This window comes from Amblyomma americanum, chromosome 4 (genome assembly GCF_052857255.1).
Source record: "Amblyomma americanum isolate KBUSLIRL-KWMA chromosome 4, ASM5285725v1, whole genome shotgun sequence".
NCBI lineage: Eukaryota > Metazoa > Arthropoda > Arachnida > Ixodida > Ixodidae > Amblyomma > Amblyomma americanum.
The window spans coordinates 80,575,666-80,600,835 of record NC_135500.1 but is presented as its reverse complement, the minus strand read 5'-3'; the positions used below and the strand labels follow the sequence as shown (position 1 = coordinate 80,600,835).

General features: G+C 49.7%; 1 protein-coding gene across 1 annotated transcript in view; it reads right to left on the bottom strand.

Moving 5' to 3' along the window:
- Nucleotides 1–4,990: 4,990 nt before the first annotated feature.
- Nucleotides 4,991–25,170, bottom strand: part of LOC144129608 (membrane metallo-endopeptidase-like 1) — a 39,392-nt gene continuing 19,212 nt past the window's right edge. The window contains exon 3 of the mRNA XM_077663730.1: nt 4,991–5,041. Coding sequence (XP_077519856.1) covers nt 4,991–5,041 — 51 coding nt within the window. The remainder of the gene's footprint in view (nt 5,042–25,170) is intronic.

Here is a 25,170-nt window from a genome sequence, read left to right as displayed (position 1 = left end):
GGAAAGTCCTTCGAGTGAGGCGGTAAAACTGCGTAAAATCATTGAACGTTGTCATGTGGTCTTTGGCACTACACCACGTTGGACGGTCGGTTGCAGCGGCGCGATTGGTTAGCGCTCGCGCCACTGCATGTGCCGTCTCGTTGTGGTTAGCGTGCTTCTCCGACGCATCGTTGTCCGCATGCGCCGGGAACCACTTGAGTCTGACATACCTTTCTTCCCGTTGTAGGTCAGTCGAGCACAGAACGCGCACAGCCTCACCGCACACTTTGCGCAGTCACCGCACACTTGAGAGAAAAGGAGGAAAAAATCTCCAGTTCCGTTAATAATGCGCAGCAGACAAACACACGCCAGGTTAATTAAATAACAGCGCAAAGAGGACATTGCAAATAATGTAATGCTATGTGAAAAAGGCAACAGCGAACAGTTGATTCGACTGCGACCAAAAGAAAAACATTCGAATGCACAGATGCCAGGAACACAAATAAACGGCATGTAGACCTACCCATGAAAAAGGTAGCTAATTTTACTTTCAAACAAACCAACGGAGTCAACACTGACAATCTCTCCTGGCAGATGGTTCCATGAAAACAATGACACAATAAAGAAGTGAATATTTAAATGTGTCACACAATCCAAAGGAAGGCCTCATGCAATTAAGATGATTTGTTCGGTACGAATGTTGGAAGGTTGGCATGATAACTTTGCACTAACTATGTTTATGTGACCATGATAAAGGAGAAAAATAAAGTTCATGGCGGCGGCATGACGTCTTGACGTAAGGATCAGTATATTAACTTGTTTGCGCAAAGCAGTGACACTGTCGGGCGGCGAATATCTAGAGTAAATAAAAACGTAGTGCCATGTGCTGTAGTCTGTCTACTTTTTCGATTAGATAAGCCTGGTGTGGGGACCATAAGATACTGCCATGTTCAAGTTTCGGCTGTACGATGGTTTCAGATGCGGTTAATTTTACATGAAATGGTGCTGTAGCAAAATTCCGACGCAAGAAGTTCAGCTGCCTGTATACCTTAACACATGTCTTATCAATATGAGCGTCCCATTTTAGCGCACACGAGAACGTCACCCCCAAATATTTTACGGTGTCGGAACGTCTTACAGCCCGGTAGCCTCTTATGAGTGAAGCTGATGCATGTAGTTTTGCTTACATTGAACCTAATCCTCCAATTTTCGCACCAATTTGCAAAGTTGTTCAGTGACAGGTTTAGTCTGATTTGATCGTCCAGGGACCGAACAGTACTGTAGACAACACAATCATCTGCGAAAGGTCGCACTGCAACGCTATGCTCAACACAAGATGGGATGTCGTGATTATAAGCAAGGAATAGCAATGGGCCCAACACGGACCCCTGTGGTTCACCAGAAAAAACTTGAAGGGTGTCAGACTCAGCATTGTTTACAGATACATATTTTGATCGGAGTGAAAGATAAGCTGATATCCACGCAACAGCGTTAGAGTCAATGCCAATAGGTGTAAGTTTTTAATCAGTTCAGAGTGAGGGACGCGACCGAAAGCTTTAGAGAAATCTACAAATATAGCGTCTGTTTTATCTCCGGAACTAATTGTCTTCGCAATGGCATGGACTATTTCCATAAAGCTGCGTTACCGTAGAAAGGACTTTCATAAAGCCATGGTGTTTGGGGTAGACTAGGTTATTGTTTTCTAAATAACTAAAGATGGATTTGTTAATAATGCGCTCCAATAATTAGCAACAACAGCTAGTCAGGGAGATTGGCCGATATGTGTCTATGTGCGACCTGTTGTCACCTTTGTGTATCAAGATTACCATTCCGACGAGAAATCTGAACGAGGTGCCGCTGCTTGAAGCGGCGCCGTAAAAATCCTGTGTAAGAATAGAGCTAACTGCGCGGCATATCGTTTTAGTAATGCATTGGAAATGTTGTCGGGACCAGACGCTTTTTTCGTGTCAACGTTTAAAAGGAGGTTCAGCATACCAGGTTCAGTTTTAAAAATAGCGGTCATCGCAGAATTAGATTCAACCAAAACGTCACTTGCCGGGAAGAGCGTGCGAACACAGACTGAAAATGAGTGTTGAAAGCGTTAGCGATAGCGTGTGCATCATATGTGACATCACCAGCTATCTCAATCTGAGCTATTCGGTTTTCTGTTTTTGGCTGGGATCGCCAATCACTCCTAGTTGCCAGATGATTTGTTGTCCGGAAGCCAACACCGGGGAAATTGCCTTAATGATCGGGAGAGGTACGGATGTAGGTATGGCGTGGCTTTCCAAGGGACTTGGAGCCGGGACAGAAGTTGGCGGGGCTGGTTCCACTGAAGCTGGAAAATCTGCTGGCGCCCACGGTTCCAGCAGTGTGAAAGCGAGGACCCGGGTAAAAACTGACGTGAGCACATCGAAGAGACGATGTCGGGCCCCTTGTACGGGCAGCGGAGACAGATGTGCCGAGCTTCGCCGGAATGGTAGCACAACGGCTGGCGATCTGCGGTTCGCCAGACGTCAGTCCGTCTAAGACCCGTGGGATGCACGACGTTAGGCATGGAAAGTGAAACAGCAACGCCTGGTGGCGGTGGCTCATAGCCCGGTGTTCGTGGAGGCATGTAACGGCTTGCGACGGGGCAATAACTTAAGGTCTCGGGAGGAGGAATGGCTGTGACGAGTGGACGAGTGGCGAGATATTGAGTACCTGCTGCACCTCTTCACGTACGACGTCAGAAAACGCGCCGACCTGTGGCTGTGCAGTGGTCGGCAGGAACTACGCTACCCCTTCTCTAAATATGGCCCGGACCATCTCGCGCAGCGATTCTGCGGCTGGTATCGCAGTTCCCACAGCACTGGCGGCGATCATATTGATACAGTGGTTCACTGGTACTGCCGAGTTCGCATCTCAAGGGACTTATCTACTGTGGCCGCCTCACAGACAAAATCTGCTACGCTCGCCGGAGGAATTCGCACTAGGTAAGCGACCAGCTGTTCCTCGACACCCCTCATCAAGAAACGCACTTTCTGATTGGAGGCTGGATTCAGGATTCTCAAACCATATCCTCGCAGAGTCTTCGAGCGCGAAGTACACATGGCTCAGCTTAGTGTCAGTGTCCCACGCATTGAAAACAGACAATCGGTCGAACTTCTCCAGCCAGTCCAAGGCATCTTCACATGGAAAGCCGTGAAAACGAGGTGGTTCTCGCGGGTGATGAAGCCAACCGGCGTCTTTGATGTTGGCGGATTCATTGTCAACGCCGACGCTTCTTGTTTCCTTGCTCTCAAGGGGAAGTTCGAATTCGGGAGCCAGGCCTTTCATCCAGTGACTGGCCTGGTGAACTCGTGTGTCTACCGCTGGTGTGCGTCCTGGGCTCGATTCCAGGATTGTAGGGGGCGTCCGGTACATGAAAGGCGTACCCAGCGCCTTCCACCTGAGGTCACGTAGGCTATTGACGTAGGTAAAGAGCGTTGTCGGTGGATCAAGGACGAAGCCCGAAGAATTAGACACCGCAGCGGTCAGCTCTGCGGTGACTAATTCTTCAGCGCTGGCGGCAATATGTGCTAGTAACGTATAGACTGTTTCTCACTTAGAACGGAACTGGGAGCGCATGGCCGCAACGTTTCGAGAACCGTTACTGCCAAGTTCTGGAGAGAATGGGCGACAGTTTACGCATGCAGAGAAAGTCCAGCCACCCATGCTTATTGCGCATGCTCCTTTCCTCAAGATTCCTGAAGGCTGTCGGCGGCAGTGCTTCGTAATACACGGCGGCCACGCGCTCCCAGTTACCCTCTAAGTGTGAAAAACCTGCACATGTGTGCGATCCAGACAGCTGCCAGCCAGCTGGCCGACCCAAGGTGATATACGGCTCTGCAAAATTGAGATTTCAACCCGACCGCGGCGGCTGCGTTCTTATGGAGGCAAAACGCTAAGGCACCCGTGTGTTGTGCGATATCAGTGCACGGTAAAGATCCCCAGGTGGTCGAAATTATTCCGGAGCCTCCCACTACAGCAGCTTTTTCTTCCTTTCTTCTTTCACTCCCTCCTTTATAACTCCCCTTACGGCGCGGTTCAGGTGTCCAACGATAATAGTGCGCCATTTCCTTTCACAAAAAACCAATTAATATTATTATTATTAAAATTGGTTTTGAGGGAAAGGGCATGGCGCAGTATCTGTACCACATCCTGGCGAACACCTCAACTGCGCAGTGAGGGAGGGGATAAAGGAGCGACTGAGAAGAAACGAAGAATGAGGTGAGTAGTGGAGATCTCCAGAATAATTTCGACCACCTGGGGATATCTAGCATGCACTGACATCACATAGCACAAGGGCGCCTTTACGTTTCGCCTCCATCGGAACGCGGCAGCCGCGGTCGGGTTCGACAGATGGTACTGCGGATCATTAGCAGAGCGCCATAACTACTGAGCCACCGCGGCGGGTTCAACTAATTGACGTCAAGAATTAAGCCATGTAAGTGCAGTTGTACTTGACATAAGGTATCCAACGAGATATGACTTAATATTGAGCTTTACGACGCGTAAATAATACGCTCAACTGTACTCGACAAAAGCTAGACATGTGGTTAGGATAGACATCAGTTTGGGTCCCGTTTTACCAAGGCACAATTTTGGGAAGGGGAGGGCTAAATAGAGCAGTGGCCCGACTAAATTTTGTTTACAATCATGCTGCTTACGCTCGAATTTGGTTAAGCACTCAGTTTGCCCGGACCAGCATAGAACTACCGGCTACGTGGCATCTTGCTTGTTGCTAAGTGCATTTTAATCCTTATTAGGCTGAAGGACATTAGCTTGTAGCATGCTGGTCAGGTGTTCTTGAGCAGAATGGGCGAATAGATTAGAGCAATCTCTTTATAAGTGGCAGGGTTTTCAGCATAGCTAAACGAAGTATACGCGCAAAAGCATGTGTTCAGTGTTCTTGGCTAGTGGTTTTGCTTTGCTGTATCGTCGGCACGTCTGGAGACGGTACTAGACTCAGGTTAAGCTCTGATCCAGGTTATTCGATCTCTTCGCGCCGCAGCTGGAAGTTGCTGAGCACGGCGACGTGCTATGCAAACCGCAAGAGTGTTGAAGTTTAACACAAGGCGTGATCGACTACGGCGATAGCAGAGAAAAGAAGACAGATACTTTATTTGTAGATTCAGCTCATGGAGTAATCTATGGTACCCTCCAACACACTCCAGGAAACTGTACAAACCAAAATACTGCAAATGATTATGAATGCAGAGGATCAATTTGGAGACACAACTGTTTGCCCATCCCATTGTCGTTTCTAAGGATACGTCATTTTTGTTCCCTTGCGGGAACTGAATACTAGTACGGGTTAGACTGACAAAGAAAATAGTTTGCCTAAGATCACGGACGAATATAATTAGTAACAGCTTGTTGAGAACACGTTTAACGTCTACGGTAATGCTTCACATTATTATAGTTCGTAAAGACCATGGCGCATCATGAAAGAATGAAACAAGCCGTCATAAATGCAAAATGTGACAAATCAAGTAACGTTATATAGTTTCGAGGAGTCGTAGCAGAGAAGCTTCCGGATCGGCATCCAACACAAGAATGGAAAAATTCTAACACTTAAGCTAGCAAGCCAAATGAAATACTTGATGACCCAAGTAGGATAATCAAAAGAAAATTCTCAGGTGATGGTTCTCTTGAAATCTGCGCGTATTGATGCGAGAAACAACTATGCAGGTTCAAGATCAGTGACATTGTTACAATCACTTGTCCGCACAGGACAGGCGCTACATGACTTTGCAACGTTCATCCTCGGCACATATTAAACGTCAAAGAAGGAACATTTCTCCACCGGGTTCATTTTGGTTCCTTTTCGACAACTATACACGTCAGCGAAAGCCTCAGATTTATGCACTATCTTCTTACAATCCACTGCAAGAGGTTCCGTTGAGTCCTTTCTAGCGCATGTCATCAAGCAAAGCGTTAGGAAGAATACCTTGTTTTCTGGAAGATCAGAGCCCAGCGGTAGATGCTCCATACCATCGCGAAGATGGGATGATTTGAATGCGGAAAAGGTGGTCCGAAGGGCAGGTATCTCCGGAAATGTACTTTTGGTGCCATTGCTCTCGGAGCATCTCTGTGTGGTGCAATACGGTAAAGAGATGGACTCGGACTAGATGGAGTGGACGATGCTTTTGTTGGACGCCCATTTCAGCCCCTCCTCGTCTATTGATCTCACAAGCTGCAGCGCAATGAGAAAACCGAGGCCACAGTAGAACATAGTAGCCGTTCCATCATGGTAGTATGCAGGCGAAGTAGCCACTCCGAGTGCGATTTGGTATTGTTCAGTGAGTAGTCGTAGACAAAGTACAAGGGGAAGTTGCTCTCGGGTAGGTCCAAAGCGTCGCGGTAGTCCTGCGTTTAGTTCACTAGCGATGTGGCACTGCGAGAAGTCGCCCCGTACTCAGAAAGGGATGCATTTTCTCATATGTCCGAGTAGGTCCCCTCAAGCACAACATCGTTCAGGAGTGACTCCGGCGGCCACATCTGCATCTGTACAAGGGCCAATTTCTGGGCGACGCGCCCGTCGCTCTCGTTGTCCATCCAGCGGGAAGCGTTCATCTTGCTCAAAGCTGTGGAAACCAGGCTGATTAATGCTGTGGTGATTAAGCGGCGGTCTTTCACAGTGATACGTGAGACAGTGGCGGGGGACAGGACCAGCACCTTGAACGACACCTCCTCGAGGTGTGGACAGTACGCCGGGCGGAAAATCTCCGCCTTTTGCTAGCTCCAAAAGCGTGCGGTCATGAGCGCTATCTCCGAGAGTGGAGAGTAGAACTTCACCAGCTTCCACGCCAACAGTGCCTTCAAATCCTGGTTGCCGTACATGAAAAAGAGGCTGTTGAAAGCCTGAAGCAGCACAACATCACCAAGAATGACCTCGTCGTCTGGGGACAACCTGGGTTACAGGTGAAGGTCTTCGTCGAATTGTGGTAGCCAGTAGGCAGTAGAGGCGTTCGGGACATGCCTGTCGACTTCGCGGAAGGAAAACACGGAGGGTGTTTGGCTGAGCGACTTCGCTACGCTGTTAAGTTCGGAAAGCACAGTTTGCTCCAAGACACGCATCTCGTCGACGGCAGTCTTGTTCACACCGCTGTCCGCAGTGTAAGCGGCATAGTACGACTGATAGTAGAGCAGGTAGTCTGAAGCGACGCGAAGGTGGTAGTTAAGGAGGATTGGCACGTAAGTACTGGGTCGTAGAACGACGCGACGCCATCTGGAGGAGCTGTCGTGCAATACGGTGACTGCAAACCAGACGGGGACCAGCCACCGGTAAGCGAGTGACAGCGCCACACTGAACGTTGTCCCTTAAGGAAGGCGCGATGCAGGGGCAGCTGGGACCCATAGACAGGGCGGCGGCCCGTGCACATTTCGTACATGACCATAGCCTTTATCCCTGCTAGCATCTTCGTCGTGCCCATGCGCAGGGTCTTACCAAACTCTTCGTACCTCGCATAGCGCAGACTCTCTATGATTGATTTGACATGCTCGCCAGATGTTGGTTGCAGAAATCTGAAGCAAACGAAAGCTGAGAAATCATCGCAGGGGTCGATCACCGTGTTGACGATTCTTCCGAGCAGACTGGCATGATGGATACAGTCGGCGGTGTCGCAAAACTTCACGTGCTCCATGAAGAAGGCGAGGAGGGCAAAAAATAGGACAGTGAGGAGGGGTCCTACGACAAAAATGGCCCCTCCAATTGTCTTGCTCCTCCAATTGCTCCTCCAAGGCCTTGGCACGACCTTTCTTGGAACTGCGATTTCGGTCTTCGGACTTCTCTGCGGTACAAAATAGCGCATATTCACTCACACGGAACGTTTTCTTGTCTTTTGGCCTCTGTTCGCTAAAAAGAACAAAGAGGAGCAATTGAAGTTTGCCTCTATTGAGTGCTTACCATATTCTAAACATAAAGCTGCCACTTTAACCGAAAACCAGGCTTTCATAAGCAAGAAAAGACCAGAAAACAAAACACATGTGTCGCCACAAGCGGCTGAATGCTCCAAGTAAAAGGCATGCGTCGATATCGCCTTTACCTTCCTTGGTCGAAACCAGTTTCGCGGGGACTCCAGAGGCCAAGCTGAAGCGACGATCACTTCAACACGCAGGTAACCGGTTCTCTTCGGTTGGGGTATCATCGTTTTGAATCAGTTGGCGGTAAAATTTTAAAATACAATATTCTTCGCGATTAAATGTGTCTTTTTCTGCCGGACAAACTCAACATAGAAAGAAAACGACAAATAATAAACTTTTCCTGATCACAGTAACTAGATGTCGTTTCTGTGCTTTTAAACTTGGTCACCAGACTTTCTCAATATACGCATAAAATATACCACGTTCAGTACAAGTGAAAGCACTTAGTAGTTTTTAGACACCTGCAAATATTCAGGCAAAATAGTTACGTGGAGTTTTGTGTTAACTGAATGGCTCATGTAATATGGGCCTTGCATAAGGTTTTTTTTATGACTTTGGGGGGCAAATGTCAGCAGATATTTTTTAAGGTCAACGTCGCGGTCAAATTGGCTTACACAGCAAAAAGTCGTTTATTTCGGATTTCTCGGGTTTTTTTTTATAACCGCACTATGATTGATAATTTATCTTAACGGTGCGAGTTTGCTCTGCGACATTTGGAAGCATTCGTGACTTCATTAGGCTGGAGTATTTCTCTGGAACTCTATTAAGGCAAAACATGGCTAAATTTCGGTTCAAGTTTTCGTTTCTTTCTGTCGATCAGGCTTACTTTCATCTTCCTGAAAGCAAAAACAAGCAGCTATCATGGCTTTAAAATTGGAGGGGACACTTAACCTTCGCCTTAACTGATTGACGCGATAGCGTACTGGGTAAATTCTCATTTACTTGCATGGATACCTTGCAGTCCTCATACCCCCCGTGCCGCAGTGGTGCAGCGATTAAGCGATGCGCCAGTGCCCTTCAAAGCAGTTGCTGCCACCAGTGGTCGTGTTCGATCCAGGTTGCTCATGCCCAATCATTCATTGAACTGCCACCTGCCACGGTCGGCAACTTGTTCACTATCCCATGGGTAGGTTGTGATGACTCCGCAAGGTCACGTGACCTGGGTGGCCCACCAGCCTCCTTGGTTGCTCTCTGGGGACCTGCCAGAACTGCGCCCGTGATATTTCGCTCACAACGCCGTCGCCGACAACGCCGACACGTGATTTTATTGTGACCGGTGGAAGGCTATCGCGTTAAAATGTGCGCTGTGCATTTAGAGGCGTTATGTTATGAAATGTAGTTCTGCACCGCAGAGCGAATGTGCCTTGAGAAAAAAAAGGGGGAAAAGTGTAAACACAGACGAGGTAGCCTGCAGTAGCACCCTCGTGAATGTGCCTTGCGAACAATTTCAAGCCTCCATCTATCGGTAGAATTTTAGTGCTCCGAAAAACGTTCGGTCTCTGAAAAATGTGAAACATCGGGTTATATAGGGCCCTTCGTTTTCGGGCAAAACCCAATGTCACCCGCTTCTTGCACACCAGCACAATATTCTTGAAAATGAGGAACACCCCGACTTCAACACGAAAATGCGTCTTCTAGGAACTTCCATTTTCCTGTACAAAGTTGAAGAAACCGAGCGAAATTTAGCGAATATCTCGTGCCTCCTCCGGAGGGGCGTTTTAAGTCCACTGGTGATCAGACGCCACTTTGAACAAGGGTTGAGGAAGGGTTTCATTCCGCTAGTCAACGTTTCTTGACAAGTCCACTTGTCGCAATGTTTGCGACAATATATTTGCGCTGTCAACAATCCCATCCACTTGCCGCCTCTCTACCGGGAATCGTCTTTAAGCGTTTGTTGTTCAAGATAAGCTCGAAAGTACGTTTGGGAAGCGAGAGGCCGATGCATGAGTATTGACCACATATCACTGGGTCTAGTGCTGTCCAAGCTAAAGAAGCCCTATTAGAAGCCTCTTGTGCGTTCGAAAAGTGTGCTGTGATGTTGAATGAATGTTTCCGTAGGCAACGTTCATGGTTTTTTGCACGTAGCTTATTGGTAACATTAACAGGAAGTCGAGGCAACGCCCAGCGATTGCCGCTAAGTTTAGCGTCGTATAGAGCTTCAGCGGCATCCACTCGATCGCTCTGTTTCTTTCTATCGTGACGGTTGATGTCTGCAAGACGTTATTGAGTGTCCAAAACATGCGTCGTGTAGCAACACCCAAGATCTCGTTTTCTGCATAAAGTTTTTTTGACAAAATAACTCCGGCAGTTTGGGGGATACGTGGCTGCAGCAGGGACAGGATTATTTGAAGATATTGTTCTGCCGTGGGCGCCGTCGGCTCCATGATAATCAGGAATAATTTGGAAAAAGAAAGGAATTTAACTCTCTTTGGTAATAAGGAGAGATTCCCTAGTAAATAATGGTAAGTAAGACAGGGATGAGAGGCCAGGCTTGACGCTTCCAACAACGCCGTCCTTTACAGCACTGTCGCCTTTAAAGCAATAGCACTTTCCTGTACCGGTTACTTTTGGAGCTGAGCGAAGCCTAGAAAAACGTCGACAAGCAGAGAATCGAATACTTCAGGTGAAGCATAACCGCTGCCACTATGAAAGTTCACCATACTTCTTAAATGTAGCGGAACCGACAAAGAACTCCTGGCTACAACGTGTCATCGCGCCGCGACTATTCGACGTGAACTTTTAGACGTGAACGACGATAGTATTTACTTCCGTTAAAATATGCCACGTAGAACACCAATATTTCACGAGGCACCAACTATATATACGCGGCAATCTTTCTGGTGTACTCTCCTTTCGGTACACAAATTACGTGCTTTCTTTTTGCATCACGTGGCGTGCCAGTACGCAGTGTGCCCTCGTTATAAGAAACGTTCGTTCCGTGTTAAGAACACCACATAATTGTCCCCGTCAGTCTCCCGTGAAACATTTTAGTCAATTCACTAACGTACGGGGTTGCTTCGTAGTTGGCGGGTCCTTATATTCCAAAGGTTACATCCCGTAAAATTGTCGTACCCCCCCCCCCCCCCCCCCCCGTGAACCAAAACTTTGGCGCCTCAAAATTTTTTACTCAGTCCGTGTAATTAGGCATTCAAAATGAGTAATCGGCGGCGCTCTAGTGCGGCGCATATTTCTCACTGCATCATTCCGTTACGTCCCTTCCCTCACGCACAAATAAATACCATAGATTTAATTTATAATGAGAAATGGTTTATTTCAAAGAAAAAAGTAAGCAAAGTAAATGCTCAAACACGCGTCCGCATCCTAGGCCAACAAGGCTGCAGCAGACTCGCAGCCAGACATTTCTTTCGCTGGTTGCCCAAGGACACTTTTATATTTATAGGATAGAGGAGGGGGTGGTTGCTGGGTCATAAGTGTCGAAAATCACTGGTGCCTGTCGAGAGAATTGGGGGTGAGCGGGTCTTTTTTTTTCTGGGGGGGGGGGGGGGGGGGGATGAAGGCCAAGCCCCTTGGTTCCCGCTCTTCGATACGTGTCTGCTACAGTTACGGATCCATAACAAAAATATAATATTTTATGTTCTTGTAAAGGACGCTGCATGTAGAAGATTTAATCGATAGGGTTATTTTCAATGTTTTTCACGGCCTCGTAAACTTTGGATCCTTAGTTTTTTGCATCTGACGTGGCGAAGACTGCTTCGACCGCGGATCACGATTTCGATGAACTCGCAGCGCTGCTATGCGAACTCGTGTCAAAGTACTATCGCATTTCAAGCAGATTCAGTTCAGCTCTTTAAGCAATAGATTTCGTTGCCTTCCTTTTGCAAATAAGTTGCTGGAAAAGTCACTGAAGCACTCACGATGTCTATGTTTTCGAAGATGGACTGGTCTAGCTGCTCACACGTGGGTCTTCTGCTCACAAAGATCTTGGAGCTTCGCGACCGCGTACTCAGCACGGTTGGACGACCGCCTGCCACCGACGCCGACAGCGCTTCTTACAGTCGCGTAGGAGACTTTATCGTAGCTGCAGTAAATTGTATAAGATCGTCCTCCTTGGATGGCGAAGGTCTCGGCTCGCCTGAATCTTGCGGATGTTCATCCTCTGCAGACGATGGAGCCGATGTCAGCGGCAAGGATGTGGTGGCCTGAGCCACGTCGGCTCCGGGTTGTCCGCAGGAAGCCCCGGTGTTGCCGGGGCCCTTTAAGGACGGTGCGTCTGCGCCAACACTGGTGGCACCGATCGCTTTGATTGATGCAGGATTCACCGCCGATGAAACACAGAAGACTCTCCCGGTTTTGTCCTTTATGGGCCGTGTTCCTGATTTCGATTCCGCCGTCGTGATCTGCGAGGTTTAGAATAAGATGGCAGAAAACGATGGGAGCTGTAGGTAGGTACGTATCCAGGAGGGGGGGTTCCCCTCCCCCCTAAACCGCGCTCAACCTCCCCCTCCCCCCTTTCTTATGGGCTTCGCCCTATAGAACAGCCTCGGGCCCCTCCCGAGAAATTTTTCTGGCTATGTGTCAGGTGGCAGGGGCGAAATTTAACCACCGCAGCTTCTCAGGAAACCCAGCGATGGGGTAGAGCACTAGCGAATACAGGGGACAGGGCACCACAGAAGACCTTGCCAATTGCTACTCAAAGGGTTATATTGTCTACTTGGTAATATCTCGAAGATAATTAGGATTGCGTATTTAGAAGCAGTGTGTTATTGAAATCAAATAGTTAATTATTTTTGTTAACATTGCGCTCCACTTCGGCATTGAGGAAAACTAATGACGATGTGTCTGGACAACTAAACGAATACGAAGAACCGAGGGGAAGTGCAAAATCAACACGTCGTAAACACATTGAAATGACGATCACAGATCAGATCCGAAGTGCACAACAGGGAATATAACCGGTAATTAACGATAACTATCGATTTCAGGAAATTATGTTAAACTAAGCGTAATAACTGAGATCGCCGTTTCGCTTCCACACCAAAAGGCACTCTGAGCGGGATCACCATTAATCGATTTTTGCTTTGCAGCTTGAGGCAGGACCCACGGAATGAAATTTTTTTAAAAGCTGTAAAGAGAAAATGTTTCAGATAGTCGCCAATCTCATTGCATGCCGTTTAGAGAGCTGCTGTCCATGTCAGCGCTTTAATCGTTCGAGCCTTTCAATGAAAAAGATGTCGTGGTACGGTTTATCAGGTTCAACGTCCCAAACCTGTACATGGGTTACATGCGACGATGTAGTGGGGAGCGAGAGATTAATTTCGACCACCTGTGGCTTATTACCGTGTAATCATAACGTACAGCACACAGCTGTTTCTGAATTACGTCAGAGAAATTTCTGCGCCGCGGCTGGGATTTGGTCCTAGGATGCAACCAATGAGAGATGGAAAGATCTCTTACCGTTTTTTGCGCGTCGTAGGGCGAGGGCAACGTTCTTGCAGAAGTGGGCACGCAGATAATCAATTCCTCTGTCACGAAGAGCTATTGAAGGTATGCAGACGCATATGTCGCTCTTTGGTCGGATGTTGAAGGCTTCTTCAATCTCTCTGGTCCGTTGATCAAAATACGACGGGACGACCATTGTGTTGATAAACTGCGGAGCGCATTCATGCTCTCTGCAATGTTTGGGTAGTTCACTGCTGATGGCACCCTTTAGGGATCTTTTGTGCTCTCGAAGCCGTTTATTCAAACAGCGCCCTGTTTGACCAATGTATATGCATCCGCATGACAAAGGTATTTCTTAAATCTTTGGATTACAGGCGCGAAAACAGACCACAAGGTAGATAAACGGGACGGAGGCGCTCCGTCCCGTTTATCTACCTTGTGGTCTGTCTGTTTTCGCGCCTGTAATCCAAAGATGTACCAACTTGCCCAGCAAGACGTTCTTTTAAGTATTTCTTAAACCCCGCTTATCACACATGTCACATGTTTTTTCAGGTGTTTTTCTTGCAATGTTTTTTTCTTTGCTCGCCGTTGACTATGGCGCACAGGCTGCTTAACTTGTTGGGTGCTGACATGAGCACTTTTGCACCAGTTCTTGCTCTTACCCTTTTGAGACTGTGGGAAATGCCATTAATGCAAAGAATGACCGCGTAAGGCTTCCTTTATTCTGATGTGGTTGTGACGTATTGTCTGCCTCTGGGTGCTTGCAGGATCCCTTCTGCGACACTGGATAGCAGTCTCGTCGGGAAACGTGGTGCTTTCAGCCGACGGTTCTGGGTGTCAAAACTGCCTTGAACCTCATGATGACAGGATCTCGTCAATGCGGCTCTCATTGCTCTTTTTTTCAACCCACGCTTGATGATCTTGGAGTGCGCAGATGTGTAGGGGAGCAGTCAATTCTAGCTTCGTGGTCCGTACCACCAGCATATGTGAGCGCCTAGAAAGGCTGGCGTCAAGTCAAGAAATCGCATAACGTTGCTTTCTGGGAGTTCACTTGTTATTTCAAGTCCTGGTTCTTCTAGTCATTAGCAAAAGCAGCAATGAGAGCCGCATTGACGAGATCCTGCCATCATGAAGTTAATAATTGGTTTTTTGTGGGAAAGGAAATGGCGCATTATCTGTCTCATATATCATTGGACACCTGAACCGCGCCGTAAGGGAAGGGATAAAGGAGGGAGTGAAAGAAGAAAGGAAGAGAGAGGTGCCGTAGTGGAGGGCATGAAGTTCGATGAAGTTTTGGCGCCCAGAACAGTCGGCTGAAAGCAGCAGTTTACCCTATGAGACTGCTATCCAGTGTCGCAGAAGAGATTCTGCAAGCACATTGATGCAGAAAATATTTCACAACCACATCAGAAGGAAGCCGTACGCGGTCATTCCTTACATTAATGGTATTTCCCACAGTCTCAAAAAGGTAGGCGTAAGAGCTGGTGTAAAACTGCTCATGTCAGCACCCAACAAATTAAGAAACCTGTGCGCCAAAGTCAACAGCGAGCAAAGAAAAATCAATGCAAGAAAAAACACCCAAAAAAAAACATGTGAAATGTGTGAAAAGCGGGGTTTAGGAGTTACCTCAGTCATGGGGACGCACATACATTGGTCAAACAGGGCACTGTTTGAATAAACGGCTTCGACAGCACAAAATATCCGTAAAGGGCGCCATCAGCAGTGAATTAGAAAAACATTGCAAACAGCATGAGTGCGCTCCGCAGCTTCAACACAATGGTCATCTTGTCGTATAGTCAACGGACCAGGGAGATTGAAGAAGCCTTCAACATCGTGCAAAAGAGCGACGTATATGCGTCAAAAAACTTTTGATAGCGTTTCGTGAAAGCGAAATTGATTATCTGCGTGCGTTTTCCTAATGTTTTACCAAATGTATATCTTATGCGTTTGTCATGCTTCTGTCCTTTCCTTATTGCACGAGCGAGATGTATATATTGTCACTGAGAAACGGTTGGCGTAAGCAGGGCTGGTTTACTTGCTTTAATTAGACGCGCAAGACGTTGGAACGCGCAAGGCAGCAGGCAGCACGAGAGATGAAGAAGACGAAGCATCTAGCCCCGAGATGGCTCAAGGCTCGCCAGGAAATGCAGTTTAGCCGCTGCATGGCGCCACTAGAGTAGTTGGTAGCGTAGCATTGCTCCCCCTCTCTTGAAGACACCGACTCGGTGTGGTAGCAATTGCAGGCAGGACCACAAGGGTAGTCGCACTTGTCTGGCGTGTGGTATAGACACGCGCGAGGGGCTAGCGGACGTGTTACGGCTTCATCCGAGCGACGTGGGCAACTTCGGAGGTCGGCCGTCTAGAAGAGCGAACTGTTCCTTGGGGGAGAACTTCGTAGGTAACTTGACTGAGCTGGCGGAACACCTCGTAGGGGCCAAAGTATCTGCGTAGAAGCTTCTCAGAGCGTCCCCTCATGCGGATTGGGCTCCGCACCCAGACTTGTTCGCCGGGCAGCTAACGCACATTTCGGTGGCGGAGGTTGTATCGCTGAGCGTCGTGAACTTGCTGGTGCCGGATGCGCTGTCGAGCGAGTTGGCGGGCGGCCTTAGCGTAACGAACAAATTGGGCAGCACCCATAACAGAGGGGGTAGCGCTAGCTGGAAGCAGCACTGCATTCAGCATGGTTGTGGCTTCGCGACCATGTAATAAACGAAATGGAGTGAAGCGTGTCGTTTCCTGGACCGCAGTATTATAAGCAAAAGTGACGTAAGCGAGTATGGCGTCCCAGTTCCGGTGGTCTGCGTCGACATACATAGAAATCATGTCGGCGATCGTCTTGTTGAGCCGTTCGGTGAGGCCGTTCGTTTGAGGGTGGTAAGCGGTTGTTTTGCGGTGACTGGTGCCGCTTAGGCGCATAACCTCCTGCGTAAGGGCCGAGGTGAACGCTGTTCCCCTGTCAGTTAAAACGACGGTGGGTGCACCGTGACGAAGCACAAGGTTTTGAATGAAAAAGTTCGCAATTTCGTCAGCAGTGCTACGGAGAAGAGCTTTAGTCTCACAGTATCGGCTGAGGTAGTCGGTGGCGACCACAATGTAGCGGTTGCCCAACGAGGACTCCGGAAATGGGCCGAGTATGTCCATGCCAACTTGGTGGAAGGGAACCTGAGGCGGATCAATAGGCCGGAGTAGGCCGGCTGGCTTAGTCGGCGGCGCATTGCGACGCTGGCACTCGCGGCAAGTTCTTACGTAACGTTTCACAACTGCAGCAGCACTTGACCAGTAGTATTTTTGCCGTATTCGTGCCAAAGTTCGACAAAAACCCAGGTGACCAGAAGATGGGTCATCATGGCTCGCCTGCAGGACTTCGTCGCGAAGGGCCGTAGGCACGACGAGTAGATAGACAGCTTTTGTTGGACTGTAGTTTTTCTTATACAGGACGCCGTCACGTAAACAGAACGACGACAGCCCGCGCGAAAAGACTCGCGGGGGAGTCTGAGCGCTTCTTTCTAGATACTCAATGAGGGGCCGTAGTCCGCTGTCGTCCCTTTGGTGTTGAATGAGGATGGACGTGGAGATGGCACCAAGAAAAACAGAATCGTCGTCGGGGTCAGCTCGGTTATTCTCGATAGGAGCACGAGACAAACAGTCGGCATCACTGTGCTTCCTACCAGACTTATAGACGATGGTGACATTCCTGAAGTCGAAGGCTCCAGCGTGCAAGCCGTCCTGAGGGATCTTTGAGGTTCGCCAGCCAACACAGCGAGTGGTGGTCGCTGACGACCCTGAAAGGGCGGCCGTATAGGTACGGGCGAAATTTTGTTAGTGGCCACACAATGGCCAGGCATTCTTTTTCGGTAGTTAAATAGTTCGCCTCATCTCGTGACAATGTGCGGCTCGCGTATGCGATTACGCGTTCGAGACCATCCTGCCCCTGCACAAGGATCGCACCGAGGCCGATGTTGCTGGCGTCTGTGTATAGTTCAGTGTCGGCTGACTCCTCGAAGTGTACAAGGATGGGCGTACTTTGGAGACGAGTGCGGAGGTCTTCAAAGGCTTGCTGTTGCTCCAGGCCCCAGAAGAATGGTTCGGAATCTTTCGTGAGTCGCGTGAGGGGCTCAGCGATCTGGAAGAAGTTGTGCACAAAACGCCGATAATAGGCGCAGAGACCCGGAAAGCGGCGCACACTGCGCTTATCGGTGGGCACAGGAAAAGCAGCCACGGCAGCAGTCTTATCGGGGTCTGGGCTAACCCCTTTAGCGCTCACGATGTGGCCTAGAAACTTCAACTCTTCGAAAGCGAAGTGACACTTTTCGGGCTTCAGGGAAAGACCGGCCGACCGAATTACTTCGAACACAGCGCGCAGGCGTCTCAGGTGCTCTTCGAACGTGTCAGAAAAAATGACAACGTCATCCAAGTAAAAGAGACAGGACTGCCATTTGAGATCGGCAAGAACGGCGTCCATCATCGTCTGGAAGGTTGCAGGAGCCGAGCACAGGCCGAAAGGGAGCACCCGGAATTTGTACAGACCGTCCCGTGAAATAAAGGCGGTCTTTTCCCGGTCGCGTTCTTCCACCTCGATTTGCCAATAGCCGCTTCGTAAATCTAGCGATGAGAAGTACTTGGCGTGGCACAGCCGGTCCAGGGAGTCATCAATACGCGGGAGAGGATAAACATCCTTTTTAGTGACTTTGTTTAAACGTCTGTAATCAACGCAGAACCGTAAGGTTCCATCTTTCTTTGCCACTAGAACAACAGGCGACGCCCACGGGCTTGTCGACGGCTGTATCACGTCGTCCTTGAGCATTTCTTGAACTTGGCGGCGAATGGCATCGCGCTCCTTCGAAGAGATGCGGTAGGGCGGCTGACATAACGGCCGTTGGTTGGCGTCAACTATAATTCGGTGCTTTGTGAGCGGTGTCTGCTAACCTTGGAGGTCGAGGCAAAGCAGTTGCAGAAAGACTGGATAACGCTTTCCAAGCAGCGTTTCTGGTTAGTTGGGAGGTTTGGGTTCACGTCAGTGTTTATGGGAGTGGTCGGGTCCTCCACTGATGCCGGGGCTCTGGACAAGGCGTGCTGTCCTGCGAATTCGCTGAGTTGCTCGAAATACGCAATAGCTGTTCTGCCAGGCAAACACTGAGGTTCACAACCAAAACTGGTCACCAAGAGTTCGGTTCGGTCCTTGTCCAGTTCAACAATTCCTCGAGGAACACAGACTTGCCGACCAAGGAGCAGCGACATGTTGGTTTCAGCAATGCCACGAATTGTGGTGCTGTTATCGCACTCTACAGTAACAAACATGCTGGATCTTGATGGGATCAAAACGCGGTCGTCACAGACGCATAACTTAGCCCTGCGTGGCTCGGTATCGTCGTCGACCGGACCTTGGGTGGAAAACGACACGATTAGCTTCTGGAGGTTGATAACGGCACCGTACTCTTGAAGGAAATCCAAACCGAGTATGAGGTCTTTGGAGCACTCGGGTAACACAGCAAAGCAGCCAGGGAAAGTAACAACGCGGATCTGGATTCGCGAAGTGCAGACACCGATCGGAGTTACCAAATGGCCACCAGCTGTCCAGATCTGCGGCCCAGACCAAGGGGTCAGAACCTTCCTCAAGACCGTAGCTAACCGTCAGCTCATTACCGAAAAATCGGCGCCGGTATCCACGAGTGCGGTGTCGTCGTGGTTGTCGGCGGATACCGGAATTTCGGCTGAGGCCAGTCGGTCGCAGCGCGTCGTCGAGGTCGTCGGGTCAGGTCGTCGTCGGTCGGAGCGTCGCGGCGAATCGTCGGATGGAGGCTCTTCACTCGGTCCAGCAGCGGCAGCCCTACCCCCGGAGGACGCCGTCTTCAGTTTTCCCGACGTGGGGACGTACCTCTGAACTGGCCAGAGGATGACGGGCGGCCGGGCGAAGAGAACCGCCTTGGGGATGGCGATCGGGACTGGCGTCGCTGCGAGGTCGAAGATTGCACGTTCTCAGCCAAGTACTGTTCGATATCCCGTGGTCTTTCACCGTAGCGTGGTCGAGGTGCGTCCGGTAAAAACCCCCTTAAACCCATGCTCCGGTAGGGGCAGTGGCGGAGGATGTGGCCAGGCTCTCCGCAGTGGTAGCAGAGCGGACGATTGTTTGGCGTACGCCAAACGTGCGCTTTGCTCACGGGGGGCCTGAACTCCTGAGGCACGGAGGGTGCTGTTGCGATTGGCTCCTGCAGGTATTGCACAGGAGCGATGGGGGAAAAGGCACGCATCGCTGGCCCGGGACTTCGTAGCGCCTCGCTGTACGTCATAACGGAGGGCGCTGGGTGTGGAGCGGGGGGTGGCTGCACAACTCGTCGGATTTCTTTGCGGACCACGTCCGTAACGGCAGCGATGCTGATTTGTGGAGCTTCAAAGCGAAGTTTAGCCAGTTCCTCGCGCACAAGGCTTGTTACAAGCTCCGGAACGTCCTCGGCGGGCAGCGACGTAGGCTACTGGGACTGGGAAGCGGCTGCTACAGTAGCCTGACGTTCGAAGTGGGCGCCCCGTTCCTGTAAAGAGCGCTCGATACTCATTGCCTCCTTGGTGAAGTCGGACACTGTTCGTGGCGGGTTACCGACCAGTCCGGCAAACAGCTGCTCTTTTACGCCACGCATTAAGTGGCGTACCTTCTGGGCTTCGGGCATAGCAGGGTCGGCCCGATTGAACAGTCGGGTCATGTCCTCGATGAACATCGTGACGCCCTCGTTCGGCTGCTGTGATCTCGAGCGCAGGGCGATTTCAGCTTTCTCTTTTCTTTCGCTGCTGGAAAATGTCGCTAGCAGCTCTCGACGAAAAGCCTCCCAGGTGGTATAGGAAGCTTCGTGGTTCTCAAACCACGTTTTGGCCGAGTCCTGCAGCGCAAAGTAGACGTTGCGCAGCTTGCGCTCGCCGTCCCACTCATTGAAACCCGCCACTCGGTCAAAGCTGGCCAAGCAGTCTTCGACGTCCTCGAACCTGTCCCCGAGGAACGGTGGCGGTGACCGAGGTGCGTGAAGGACAAATGGCGGGGCATTCCCGGAGTGCTGTCTTGTCTGGCTAGCCGCGGTGGATGTCATGGCCCTTACCGGCGCTGTCAGTTGGCCGAACTCGTGTTGTAGGCCTCGCAGGCGGCGGCTCGCCTTGTGGACTGGTGTTGTAGCCACGCGTTGAGAGCTGACGTCAAAGGTGTCCTCGAAGTCAGCGTACATGGGCCGTTACCCAGCACCTCCACCAAATATGTCACTTAGAAACGGTTGGCGTATGCAGGGCTGGTTTACTTGCTTTAATTAGACGCGCAACACGTTGGAACGCGCAAGGCAGCAGGCAGTACGAGAGATGAAGACGAAGCATCTAGCCCCGAGATGGCTCAAGGCTCGCCAGGAAATGCAGTTTAGCCGCTGTATGGCGCACTAGAGTAGTTGGTAGCGTAGCAATATTCGATCGAACGTGGATTAAAAATCTGGTTGTCAGTCAGCGTTCATTCTCCCCTGTCTCTTCTTTGTTTCGTGCTGCGCTGCTCCCGCCACAAGAACATGAAATGTGCTAAAATTTTCCACAGAAAGGAAATATTAATTTAAAAAGTTCGCCAGATCCCGCCCATATAACAGGAAATAGCAGCGCAATACAAATGTAATTACAGTTTATTAGATGTGCTTTTTGCATTTAAATGAATACAAACAGGAGACGCATATGTATGCACCATTTAACACACAATGTACGGATCACTACGACATCAGCAAATAATAGTGGCCAAAATTTTCTCTAGCTCTGAGAAATCTGAAAATATGGAGCAATAAAAACATAATACAGGCTGAATGTTGAAGCACCTTAAGCAAACATTCTAAAGGGTACAAAAGCATATATGCACACGCAAAAGCAAACGCATGTAAAGAGCAACCTAGGTGCCAAAAGAAAAGACGAGATGGGCGTAGGATACAGACGCGCGGTTTCACGTCACGGATTTTCTGCAGAGTGAACCCTCCCTCTCACATTGCCTCTCGCACGAGCCTCGGAGTAATCATGAGTGTGTTATCAAAACAGGAAAAAAGTTATTTCTACTAGGCGAAAATAAAAAAACGGGCATAAACCAAAATATCTTGACGAAGTTGTCAACAGAAACCCGGGGATGAAATAAAATGCTGCAACTATATATATGTGAGTTCAACGCAGCCTTCTGTCCTGCGCCTTCTCACGGCACGCTCAAACATATGCGTTACATCCTCGTTACACCTCCGTTTTATTTTTTGTGACTAAGTGTGGAGATAAGACTGCTTGGAGCCGGATGAAAAGGGGGGACGTCTTGAGGTAGGAGCCCTGGCTCGCCGCACCCATGGCACAGCAGACCACGCGTGAGGCACAATACGGCGTGGGAGGCGAGATTAAGGTGACCAAGGCAAAAGTAATCCGGCGGGGGTGGGTTGGGAGTCAGCGACGCGAGCACAACACAAGCTATACCGCTGCGACAGGACGGCAATGTAGGTAGAGCAGGATAATCCATGGGCACTCGCAGCAAGAGTCTGGTGGGCTTCCGAAGATCTCTCCCGCCTATGACCGCAGTGGACGGCCACGCTGCCACAAACAATACTCCACAGTCGTCAGAGGCGTGGAGGAATGCAGAGTGCGCGCTAGGAATCGCCTATTGCCTTCAAATCCGCTTCCGCGAACGACACCTGTAAGAGCGCAATTATGGTGCAGGGCCGTGAAGCTGTGCAAAAGACTTGCGATGCGCCTCGCGCCGCTGCACGAGTTCTAAAAGGAATTAAGTGGGCATGCCGAGGTGCGCGGGAAAGCTGCCATGAATCCGCAGCACTGAAGTTCACGACAGCCCAGTGATGAGAGCAAAAGCTGCTGCGCGCTGGAGCTTACGCGCGAGCGGCTAAGGGGCTGCGCGAATACGTATGCGCAAGATGGCTTTCGTCCAGCGAAGATGCCGGGCGAGCGACGGGAGGCCCATTGCTGCGCCTCTGCTAGAAAGCGGTGCAACGAGGACTGCTAATAGTTGGAGATGCCTGCAGAGACCGCGCACCATGCTGAAGTTGGAAACACTATTGAAGAGGGGCACGTTGTTGACCGCCGCTTCCGGCGATGCAAGGAAAGGCAGACCGCCGTCGCCAGCCTGCTTGCAGCATGGAGCCGACGGCCCACGAGAGAGATGCGAGGTGAACTGCGCTTCCTTCGGCTGTTCGAACAAAACTGTCTGATCTCTCAAAACGGCGAGTGCAAGCGCAAAACCTTCTCTCCCCGTAGCTTTTGGCGCGAGGGAGCGAGAAAAGGGAGAGAGGAGTCAATTTGTATTTTTTGTTGAAAAGCATTGGTCCCAAAAACGTTCTCCCAGTTACCTTTCTGGGACAAAAATGCTATGATTTGTTTTTGTTTCTGCTTAAAACCCTCGAAAAAACCTTTCTAGGACATTAGTGGGCGGACTTCCCTTTTGCTTGTGTTTCTATGTCCTGCCTCTACGGCCTGGAAATGTTCGATAAATGTTGTACTGGGACAGGGACATTCCATCCTCTCTGGGCGCTCCTGGGGAGGTACGTTGTTTGCTGGGTCATGAGTTAGTTCAAAAGTAATGTGACGACGTCCTGTTGTCTTCAATTCTTTGCTATGCATAAATAATTCAGGTAACAGTCTTCGGCATATTTCCGGCGGGAACCTCAATTTCTTCTTCATTGGAGGACTTCGGCGTCCACTTGCCTCCTCCAACGTCGTCATCGAGGACCAAGCCACTGCCAAGGAGCTGCGTTCGCCCGGAGTATTGAAGTTATGGAAAGCAAGTGAGTGCGTTCATCAACTGCGTTTCTTAGATGCGTGAAGAGCGTTCGAGGAAATGAGCGAGGTCACGATCTGAGACGCATCGAGTTCGGTCGGTTGAGGAGGTCGCTAAGCCTAGCGGACATACGCAGTTGCGAACATGTGAGCAATTCAAGAAAATAGCCAAGGGCCATTCGTATTTCTAACAAGAAGAAGGAATAGTATAAATTATCACATTTCAAGGACACTCATTCCAGACTGGCTAATGTGGCCGCATCCGTCTAGATCGTGTAAGACGGAGGAAGCAGAGACGATGTTACCGCCATTGCATGCAACCTGTTGCTGCGCAGGCGAGGAGGAAGGCCGTTGGCCGCCATTTTCTGTAACCGGCAGTCGCTAAGACCGGGAGGCCGCCAAGTTTCACGTTAAGTATTCAATACGGAAGGAATGAAGAATCGAAAGTACATTGTACTGGGCCAGCGTTTTCGTTAGCAGCGATTCAGAAGGCCGCAGTGAGCCGGCCAGTGAGAGACCGAGAAGCCGCAGCCATTTTCGTAACCGGCCATTGGAGGATCCGGGAAGCTGCCGCCATTTTCGTAACTGACGGTAAGGAAGGCCACCGAATTTTGTTAACGTGCCAATGAGAGACCGGGAGGCCGCTGCCATTTTTGTAACCAACTATTGAGGAAGCCAACCGCCACATTGAGTATGGCTTCGGGAGGCCAATGCGTCATTTCTGGCACTGGCGTTTGAAAGTTAAATTGAGGAACGGTTGTACTAGAGAAATGGAAGCTGTGAACAAGATAATCAACGGAAATTGAAGAAAAAAATGTCGAACGCGACGCAAGGATTCTCCGGCGTTCATGCGCCTGAGCCTTTGCTTCAGAGACCGGGACGCCCGGCGGTGCCTTGGGCGCAGTGGGTACAAACATTTGAACTTTATTCGAACATATCTGGTGGATATTCAGCATCACCTGAAAGCAAGAAATCATTGTTGATATACTATTTAGCGGACGAAGAGCGCAGAATTTATTTTGCACGTACTACAACGCAAACGGAGACAGCGTCGCATCCAGCAGCAGCGTCCACAGAAACGGGAGATACTGCGCCAGATGTGTATCAGGCTGCGGTAACTTTATTTGCCCAAGAGTTTTCTGTATTGACAAATTTGGTTGTAGAACGACGTAAATTCTACAACGGCGTGCAGCAGCCAGATGAGTCGGTTACAGAATACATAGCCGAACTCCGATTTCGGGCAAACGCGTTCAGTTTTTCGTCACCAGATTAAACAATGAGAGACAGGTTCGTTACCATCGTCTCCTTGCTACGTGTTCGCGAACGCCTTTTGTTAGAAGGATCAGATATCTCCTTCGCTACAGCTTCGAATATTGCTTTGCGTTACGAGCAAACGGCTCGCGACGCTCAAGAATTCGCAGCACCAATACAGGAAGCAACCTACTCATTGCATCAAGTTCCTTCACAGCGTCCAGCAACATGATCGTTGCCAGAAGCTTTTCCGCAGGTTCAAGGAAAAAATTCGTCTTTTCGTCAAGTTCGTCCCGGATGTCAAGAAACCATGACGCCGTTTCAGCAAACTTGTGCGCAGCCTTCTACTACATTTCAAGAGCGGCAGTACGCTATATGTCCACAAGGTCCACGATCTCCCGGACGCCCGATGCTTAAATGCATCGTAACACCGTCTGCGAGTAGACGCAACTTCAGCACCGTTGCTGCCAGCGTTCCGAACGAACTCAACTTTTCAGACAATGTCCCTTCAACGAACGCGAACACACGCGCAGCGCGCAACACGCCAAGCTGCTTCTGCTGCAGATGTAGATCGGATCGTCATACTGCGTCGGCACCTAGATGTCCTGCACAGATAAAAACGTGTTCAGTGTGGACGAGTTGGACATTTCAAGTTATTTTACAATCGTAGTCCACCTCCTGTGAGAGCAGTACGAGCGTATTCACCTGGGGAAAAGGATGGAGCTACTTTACATGTGGCGGAAGAAGACACTACTACTCTTTATGGTATAAATATGCAAGGGCGGAATGGAATATATAGTCAATTGAAAGTGGCAGGAACAAATCTTA